At 28.3% G+C, this 10,015-nt stretch overlaps 2 protein-coding genes across 2 annotated transcripts; one reads left to right on the top strand and one right to left on the bottom strand.

Annotated features, from left to right (window-relative positions):
* Positions 1-3,176: 3,176 nt before the first annotated feature.
* LOC110603058 (2-oxoglutarate-dependent dioxygenase 19) lies at positions 3,177-4,859 on the top strand. The gene is made up of 4 exons (XM_021740717.2): positions 3,177-3,452; positions 3,520-3,740; positions 3,823-4,150; positions 4,230-4,859. The coding sequence occupies exons 1-4, from the start codon at positions 3,216-3,218 to the stop codon at positions 4,470-4,472; spliced, it is 1,029 nt and encodes a 342-aa protein (XP_021596409.1). The 5' UTR covers positions 3,177-3,215; the 3' UTR covers positions 4,473-4,859.
* Positions 4,860-7,825: 2,966 nt separating this feature from the next.
* Positions 7,826-9,539, bottom strand: LOC110604840. Its single transcript, XM_021743148.2, has 2 exons — positions 8,612-9,539; positions 7,826-8,198 (listed from the first exon to the last, which is right to left on the bottom strand). Exons 1-2 carry the CDS (start codon positions 9,445-9,447, stop codon positions 8,132-8,134), a joined length of 903 nt encoding a protein of 300 aa, XP_021598840.1. The 5' UTR covers positions 9,448-9,539; the 3' UTR covers positions 7,826-8,131.
* Positions 9,540-10,015: the final 476 nt, after the last annotated feature.

Here is a 10,015-nt window from a genome sequence, read left to right on the forward strand (position 1 = left end):
GAAAAGTTTTGATTTTATTATCTAAAATTTAAAATTTAAAATATAAATATAAATTAATGTAAATTTTTTATTTTTAATAGATATTAAAATTAATCATTTATATGGCGTAGATAAATTAAAATTTTTTGATTAAAATTAATAGTTAAAAGTAAGAAAAATATGAAAAAAATTATTTTATTATTTAAAATTTTAAGAGTAACATATAAATGTGAAAATTTATAATTTTATAATTTTTAAATTTTGTTTTCACTGAAAAAAATAACAATTTATGCCATGTTAAGTAAATTTTATATTAATTTATTTATTTTAATAAAAAACAATACAGTCGAGATTAAAAAACACATTCTCATATAAATATTTATTTCATTAACTATTTAATCAAGATATTTGTAATGTTTCTTTACCATTTGAATGTAAAAATCGTTAAATTAAAAAATAAATTTTTAAATAAGAACGTTTGCTTAGCCTCAACTTTGCATTTCGTAGTACGTGTCTTTCGTGCCCAAAGCCCACGCTTACCACGTGTTTTATTGCAGTCTGGGTCTGCAGACTCGCCCACGCACAAAACACGAGTCCTGGGCTAGCCATGTACCTGTCTGCTAACGATAAATATTAACCACCGACTTCAATATCACGATTTTTTATTTTATTATTCTTATTTTATTTTATTTATAATTATTTTATATTTAATATAATAAAATCATTTTTTATAATTTTACTATGTTTAAAAAATTTTTAAAACATTTTTATTTTGATATTTATTTTAATAGTATTAGAAGTTTTAATTGTTATAAATAAAAATCAATATGTTAAAATTATTTGAAAATAATAAATATTGAAATTCTTAAACTAATTAAATAAATCTATTTTAATTTTCTTATATTTTTTATTATTAAAAGATATATCTTTACTTAAATAATCTTAACATCTAATTTTAAAGTAAAATTATTAAGATTTTAATAAAATTAAAATCTATTTTATTGCTAGAAATAAATAATAATAATATTTTTTTATAATAAAAAAATTATTTAAATTAATTTGACATAATAATTATAAAAAAATAAACTATAAACCATAACGATAAAATCAAATAATTATAATTATTTGGCTATTCGCTCTCCGCTGGATGACTTTTCAGAGTTTGGATTAGTTGTTTCTGATTGCAAAGATGTTATGCGGTCTCCGGATAATATTCATGTTTGTTGGGTACGGCATTCAGAAAATAGAGCCGCCCATTTATTAGCTAGAGAGTCTATTCATCATGGTAGATTCAAGATTTGGATTGACATTCCTGATTGTCTCTTGGATTATTATTCTACAAGATAAATAAAGTTTTTCTTGATTCAAAAAAAAGTTAATACGTTAACGCGTGATTGTGAAAGTCTTATTTATAAAAAACAAAAAAAATTAAAATATCATAACATTTAGTATATTCTCTTAAATAAATGAAGTGTTGATAAAGAATTATTATTAAAAATATAATATAACATATTCGTATTGCACCTAATTGATGTTAATGAAATTTTTATGAGATTTAATAATTAATTTTATTTTATTATAATATAAAAATAAATATATATAAAATTTAAAAAATATATTTTTATACATTTATTTTAAATTAAAAATATTTTTTTTATTTTTTTAATAAATTATTAATTTAAACGTGAGAATTATACCTCACCCTTTTTATAAATAATTTGACACGCATTTCTTTTCTGAATATTGTACCATATTATATTGTATCATAATGCAAAGGATATTTAAATTTTTTCAGAAGCAAGATCTTGTGATCACGATATTCATACATGCATGTGGTGAATACTATATAATTTATTTTATTTTTGTGGATCACATGATTCAGGTCTGGAAACTTCTTTACCAGTCAGTTTTAAAAAAATTCAACCATATTCAAATAATAAGTTCTAAATTTTGAATACCCACTCATTCTCAAATTGGAAAGATCTGCTCAAATTATACACTACTTTATAAAAAAAAATATTATACTACAATAATCAATAACCTATTTTCTCTAAAAGCAGGTGTAAGCCTCAAGCCATTAAAACGTGGTTCACGTGCATCACAATCATCAAAAAAGATTTATACATATATAATATATACACTTATTTGAATTTATATAGTGAAATTATAATCGAATATATATAAAATTTTATATATTTATATTTAATTTAAATAAAAATTATTGATTCATACAAGGTGGAAAAGGCTCTTAATTTTTCAAAAAATATATTCATTTAATATAAAAATAAATGTACTTATTATTAAATTAAATATTTTATATTGATATATATTTAAAATTAATTAAAAGATTTACATTTTATGTAGAAATCTATATATGTAAGTAATTTAATTTAATTTTTATATGAGTTTGAATTTATAATAGCAAACACTATATGAAAATTATATATTCTTTAATTATATTATTTATTAAAGTTTTGATATTACTCTTTGATGAGAGTATTTGATTGGTTAGTTGATAATTCAAAATAAAATTTAGAACCATTAATCCCCTTTTAATTATTTTAGGTATTTACGCTCCGTTGTAAAAAATAATTTGTATTTAAAAATTTTTTATAAAAAAATATTTTTAGAAAATATTTTTAACAAAATTTATTATTATTAAGCTAGAAGTAGGATACCTCACATTTTTCCACTATTATTAATTGATTTGTTTAATATTTTCAATTATTTCATCATTTATATATTATTTGGTAGCGTCTAATTATAATATGTATAAATTATTATGGCCATCTTTCTCAATTTGACAGACATTAAATAGCTGGCATCATTTTAAAATTGAAAAAATAAAGCCGATCATAAAAAGAATATAAGGAAAAAACAATATCTTTAATTAGGGAAGTACTCTAATGTCATTTGGAAAAATAATAATAAATAAAGAACGTATAATGTTCAATTTATTTATTTATTTATTTTTTATTGTAATTTATTACTATAAATTTATATTTTTAATAAAATACGTGAGAAATTAATATTAAAATATATATATATATAATATGAGATAATATACACGCAAATACTTAATTTAGTGATAAATGTATTTCAAAGATTTCAAATTCATTCTTTTAATCTCTAATTTTTATTTAAAAAAAAAAACAAACATGAGATAATATGGAAATCCGTATTTGACATTTCTTCTAAGATGCCGTGGGTGCCTATAAATACCATTCCATGCAGCCATGGCCTGCCACTTGCACTCCAATACTTCACAGATCTTTAGTTATCTGTCTGAAATATACTTCTCTCTGTCAATGGCGAAAGGTTCCTCTCTGTGCACTACCAACGACTCATTTTCAGGAGAAGAAGGGGCAATCCCCCTTCTTGATTACTCAAAGCTCGTCTCTTCTGATCCCATTCTGCGGTCTCTGGCCATCCAAGACTTGGGCCAAGCTTGCGTCGACTATGGCTTCTTCATTGTATTACTCATCTTTTCTTTTTATATATTATTATTATTATTACTATTAGCTAACTAGACTCATGCAGGTGAGAAACCACGCAATCCCAGGCACTGTGATCAATGGAATAATAGACAAACTCTTTGAATTCTTTGATCTGCCTGAGGATTACAAGCACAAATACGACACCAAGGATCCAACAGATTTGATCAGATGGGGCAAAGGCAATATCAACCACGTTAGCCGGGAATTTGTCAAGATGGCTGTTCATCCTACATTTCACTGCCCTTCTAATCCACATGGTTTCAGGTCAAATCAACGTAAATTTCTTATTATTAAATTATACAGACTCCTCGTTAACTGACTACACTTAAATTTCCCTTGTGTTCAGTGAGATTCTGCAGGAGTATACCCAGAAGGTGAGAGAGCTTGGAATTCAATTGCTTGGAGGGATTTCAATGGCTCTGGGACTTGAAAAAAGCTACATAGAGAAGAAAATGAACCTGGAATCAGGCTACGATTTCTTTACTGCAAATGACTATCCATCACGCCAACATTCTGAAAATCGAATTGGGCAATTTGCTCATATCGATCCAGGTCTTATCATCCTCATCATCCAGAATGTGAGTGGTGGCTTGCAGGTTAAGCACAACGGCAAGTGGCTCAACGTAAATCTTCAGCCTGACTGGATTTTCGTTAATGTTGCTGATCATCTCGAGGTATATATTAAATTTTGTTACGTGCTCAAATACATACGCAGGCCAGTGAAGTTGGTCACTGATCTTTTCTTTATGGTAGATTTTAACAAATGGAAAATACAAGAGTGCTGTACATCGAGTGGTGGTGAACAATGAAGTTAGAAGGGCAACTCTACCTCTATTTCTGGGGCCATCATTGGACACGGTCGTCAAACCTGCACCTGAATTCACAGACGACAGCAACCCACCGGCATACGTCGGAATTACCTACAAACATTACTTAGAATATAATAATTTCCATGTTATCGACGGAAAATCATGTCTGAACCAGATTCGAATCTGAAGTCTGCACCATCAAATTAAATAATATGTACTGCAGTGGTGTTCGTGCATGGATCAGAATAAAGCAGCAGGGAGGTTTGGTTAGGATTTTGTGAGTTTTCCTTTAGCAATCTTCGAATTCTTGTCCAGACCGGATTCATATAATGTAATATAGAGTGAAATTCACATCAAACTCCATATAAATCCGGCCTAAATAAAATTTTCTTGGGTGAAAAGTCGGAAGCCTTCCATTTTCTTTTAGCTATGAACAAGCAAGATTGTTCATCCATGCTGCAAATTTATTTAAGTTATTATGTAAAAATTTGTGAAATAATCATGTATCAATATTTTTTTCTTTAATGTATTGTCATTGTATAGTTTGCATCCCTATTTTTTTAACATAATTAATTTTTTCTAACATCATCACTTTGTCCATTTCTAAAGGAATTAATTAATTAAGAATGCTTACAACTAAAATTGAAGATCATTATATATATCAATTAAAATTTTTATTAGAATATCTTTATAATGGTTATGTAATTAATGTTAAATAAATTCAATAATGAAAGTCCAAAAACAAAAATTTGAAAAAAAATATCAAAACAAAGTTAAAATAATATATATATATATATATATATATATAATTTTTTTTTTTTATTTTTTATGTAGTAACTGTAAGTTGTTTTATCCATGCCAAATGTTTACAGAGCTATATGAGATGGAAAAAGCTCAAATTAGGTTAACTTGTTCTTGGAACAAATTAATATTGAGTCTAATTTTTAAATTAATTCAATAAACAAGTTAGAATTGAGAATATCAATACTTTGCTCATTAAAGCTTTTGAGTTTAAACTAGTTTATTGAATGGATTTATTTAGATGCTTGTTAGCTTAGAACATTATGTTGAAATTTGAATAATTTATATTGTAATAATATAAACTCTAACTCAATAAAAATTTAATGAAGCAAGCTTACCAAAATCTGCAGGTTTACCTAATTCAATGAATGCCATTGCAATACAATTTTCTATGAAGAGATAGCCCAACAAGAAAATCACCAAATCAAGATTAGCGATTCATTTCTTTTATTTTTTTTTAATTTATAATTTATAATTATATATTTTTCAAAGTTGCTGACAAATTTATTCTCACTTTTCCTGTTTGATAATTATTGTTCTTATCAAATTAAAGTATATTATTATTAGAAAATTTCTGTATAATTTAGTGCGACTCGAATTAGATATTTTATTAGCCGCTTATTAGACTTTTGAATTTAGATTCTAGTGTTTGTTTATTTGTTTATTTTAAAGGATATTATTGATTTATTTTAAAAAATATATATATAATATTGCATTTAACATAATCATATAGGCTAAACATAAAAGTGAAGAGGGCCAAAAAATCAAAAGCGAACCGAAAATAAATACTAATTCAATCCCCAAATCGTAAACCACAGACAAATTCAAAAATTCATAAACCACAAATCCAAACTCAAACCAGACTCATCCATCGAAACTTTCAGTTGACACATTGCTTAAAGCACCAAAAACCAAAATCGAGTAAGTACATAGAAATTAATCTCATCCTAACTACAAAATAGCAAGCCAAAAAAAAAAATGCAAGTCCAAACCAAACAAAAAGATCGTCCGTTCAACAAAGCAGCTAAAGAGAAGGAGCTAGCAAGGAGAAGATGCAACGGAATCTAACCTAACGACGGCTAATGAAAGCGAGGTCATTGAGCGTGGCGATGCAGTTCCGAGATATTACATCACACGGTACAAGACTCTTCCAAAAGCCAAAAGTCCGTACACTAACAAAACACCACACACCTGCAAAACCAAAAAACAAAATGACACATCTATAAGCTCCACCCATCTCGGCAAGAACAACCGAGAGGATTGAGCCCACATCATGTCCAAAGATAGAAAAAACCTACAGAAAAACAAGAAAAGGAAACCAAGACCTAAAGCAAGTCATCCAAAACGATGCAACAGAGGCTAAAAATGCAGATAACAAACCAAAAATCACTTTTCCTTCCGAGCACCGCTTCAATTTCCCCGATACGCTTTCTCCCTTTAAATTCGTTTCAAATAATCTTAATCACAATCAGCTTAATCTCTCTCTCTCTCTCTTTAGCTCATTTATTGATTTTTGAGCTTATATCAAATTCATACTTATTACTCAGATAACAACATTACTTTTTTGAAAAATATAATATATTTAAATTTTAAATATTTTTGTCTCAGAATTTATAATTATAATTTGTAATTATATATGTCATGAAATTATCATTAATGTACTATTTTAAGTAACTTTATTTTCGAATTTTTATGTATAAAGTTTGTATTTTCTAATAAAATAACTTTGTTAATTAAACTATGGTGTTATCAATTCAAATTCTAATAAAAACTATTTAATTAAAAAAATTAAATAAATAAACCATATTGCTGGGTTGCATGACATCTAGTTTGGGCTGGGCCTATGTACTTTCTCTGGGCTTAAAAGCCTTTAGTTTCGATCTTGTAAAAAAAAAGTGAAGCAAGTCTTGTAAGTTTATTAAAATTAGGTTTTTTTATTCTAAATTACATATTCAAGCTCTGTATTTTTTAATAATTTTATTAATACTTTTATATATAAATTTATTGATATATTTTATTTTTTAAGTTAAAATTAAATAATAAAAATAAGTTTTTTTAAAAATATTTTAAGTGAAAAATATTTTTTATTTTTTAAATATAAATTATTATATGAAAATAAACAGAGTACCGTTAACAAAATCAAATAGGTTGTTGGATGGTGATGTCTCTTTCGGAATATTTAGATACCAAATATAAAATTCGACTTTTAGCTTTGGGTTGATAAATCGTATTTATTTTTCAGATAGACCGTCAACTTCTAGAATTATTATGTACATATTCCAACTAATTTTACGCTTTATTTTTATTGGTCAAGGCAGAACCCAATACAATTCGATTTTCATGCTTTGAAGGCTGGCATGTTAGGACAAGAGCCACTATTATCTCAGACTTTTTTTTTTTTTTTTAAATTATTGATTTTTTAAACTAATAGCAGACAAAATAGGAAAATATTACCCTTTCCTTGTGCAGCTTGTTCAAGTAATTGAATTTCTGACATCCCAAGTTTAAAATCTATACAAGTTTTTGAGGTTGACTACATCTCATAAATCAACTTTTTATTCTTTTTCGAGATTATTGGTGAGTTTTTATTCGCAAGTTATTTATTTTTTTGTTTTATTTACGTCATTTAAAATTTTAAATTAAATTATGAAAAGCAAGAATTAAATTTATTTTTTAAGTCCATTACACAGGTAAAGAATAAATTTTGATGATTGATTATAAAGAAATTCACATGAAATATGTTATAACAAAGATGGTATTTATATATGGATCTCAAAGGACAAAACTAAAATGGAAAAGAGAGAGAGATAGCAGACTCTTCAAGCGTCTGTAAGAATTTACATACTAAACTGCAACTCTGTAACTGTAAGAATTTATTTTCTGATTTCTCTTGAGAGATCCTTCTTTTAGGTGTGTCTTAGGAATGAGTACGTAGCCTGTCCCAAATTCAGACAAAACAGGAACTAAAGCTTTATCATGTCTCCTGCTATGGCTTGATTCAACTAATTTGGGATGAAGACTTAGTGCACTTGAGAGTTAAGAGATTCACCCTTTATTCTGTTTCTTCCTCCTCCTCCCAAAGATGGAAGACCAGCAACCACCTCCTCCATGCCTGTATCACAATAAAAAAAAAAAAAAAATTAAAATTTCAATCAAATTGCTTAAATTTTGAGGAATTGACTTCATTGCAAGTTGCTGTTTCTTTTCCTTCAACGAAGACTTTGACGCTTAAGGCATTAGAGGGTACTCAAGGAAATTGCAAATGAAATTTACTTTGTTTTATAAACAATGAAATAATTCAACACAAAATTAAAAATTAAAAATCATATATTTCTTTAGTGGCGGTGTAATTTCACCATGATTCCCCTGTTTCATGCTCTGTTTTGCAAAGAACAAATCAGAGAAATTCTCCCTATTGAGATCTAAATTTTCCTTAATCTAAGATGAATCCAATTGTGGATGTAAACTAATTCTGAATCTAAATTTAACAAAAGGGAAGCAATTGATTTTAAGTTTTTAACATACCTGGTGCTGCCATTCCTGCTGCTACTTCTACTGCTGCTGCTGCCACTGCTTTTTGAGCTTCCACTATTGCTACTAAATCCACCGTTTTCACTCTCACACGACTCCGAGAATCTGTTCTTCCACCACTCATTTTCTCCACCTTTCGCTGATCCATCCAACAACAGAGGCTTCGGAGACACCCTTCCATCTTTCGCACTATTCTTCAACCCTGATTTGTTATTATAAATATTGTTGTTTTTCTTCTTCTTATTTCTTGAACCCCAAGAAATCGGAAACACCATCTTCAGAAGAAATCCTCCTTTGTCTATGCTCCCACTTCTGTTAATTTGCACTGGTTTATCATTCTTTTTCTTCTCTGATCTCTCTCTTATATACATACCTTCAACGTTTTTACTCCTTTCTTTACTAAAACTCTCCTCTTTAGCCTGATCAACCATGTTCTGTTCAACAATATCTTTTAAAGATAACTCGTAACATCCCTCAGGCATTTGACTCACCATATCCATGAGCTCCCTCTGACCTCTAGCAATGGCTTGAGTTCTAGACGATGGAGAAAGACTTCGATAATGGCTTTGGCGATCCTGAGGACTTCTTGGTGGGCTTGTCCTCCACAAAGGAGGTGAAACAACCCCAGAACCATCATCATCTATGAGCTTCCTCTCCGGTCCAAAACCAGGCGAGCTATTCCAGGGTTGGTAGTTGGCATAATTTTGCGGCGGTTTGTGAGCTCGGAAGCCATGATTTGTGACAGCAAAACCGTCGGTTATCCTGCCGGAAGCGTGAGTGGAGAAATGTAGATGATTGGATTGAGGAAATTTAGAAGAAGGATGAAGCATGATTTAATTTGTGAGTTAGAAAGAGAGAAGTGAATAATGTTGAAGTTGGTGAAGAGAAATTAAGCATATCACCAACCTCTTGCGGTCTGCGGTTGCTATGAAGCTTTTAATGGTGAGTCATGGAGAGTGGGCCCCGTTTTAGGCTCACTAAAAGTCAAGTTTTCTAGATGGCTGCAGGGCCCATTTCCCATCTCTCATTCATTCTCATACATATATTTTATTTTATTATTATTAATATTTGTCTTTTAAGGAGCTTTAGCTTTTGTATTGTCTTTCTTTTAATTATATGTGAATGGAAAAGGGCAGCAGATCTCCATCCGTGTAACTTGACTTTATGTTGCGTCTTATATCATAAACCTTATTTTCACATTAAAAGAAAAATTATCAACCTGTTAAATTTCTTACTATATTTTCCCTAAGAATTTTTCATATAATTATAAATGAATCATATATTAGTCCATTGATGATAAAAAGAAAAAAAAGGAGAAAATGATGGTGGAGATTGGAGAAGATTGTGAGATTTGATATATAAATAAAGCAACGGTCTTTTTTTTTTTAATATATAAAA

The sequence above is a fragment of the Manihot esculenta genome, chromosome 2 (assembly GCF_001659605.2).
Source record: "Manihot esculenta cultivar AM560-2 chromosome 2, M.esculenta_v8, whole genome shotgun sequence".
NCBI classification, from domain to species: domain Eukaryota; kingdom Viridiplantae; phylum Streptophyta; class Magnoliopsida; order Malpighiales; family Euphorbiaceae; genus Manihot; species Manihot esculenta.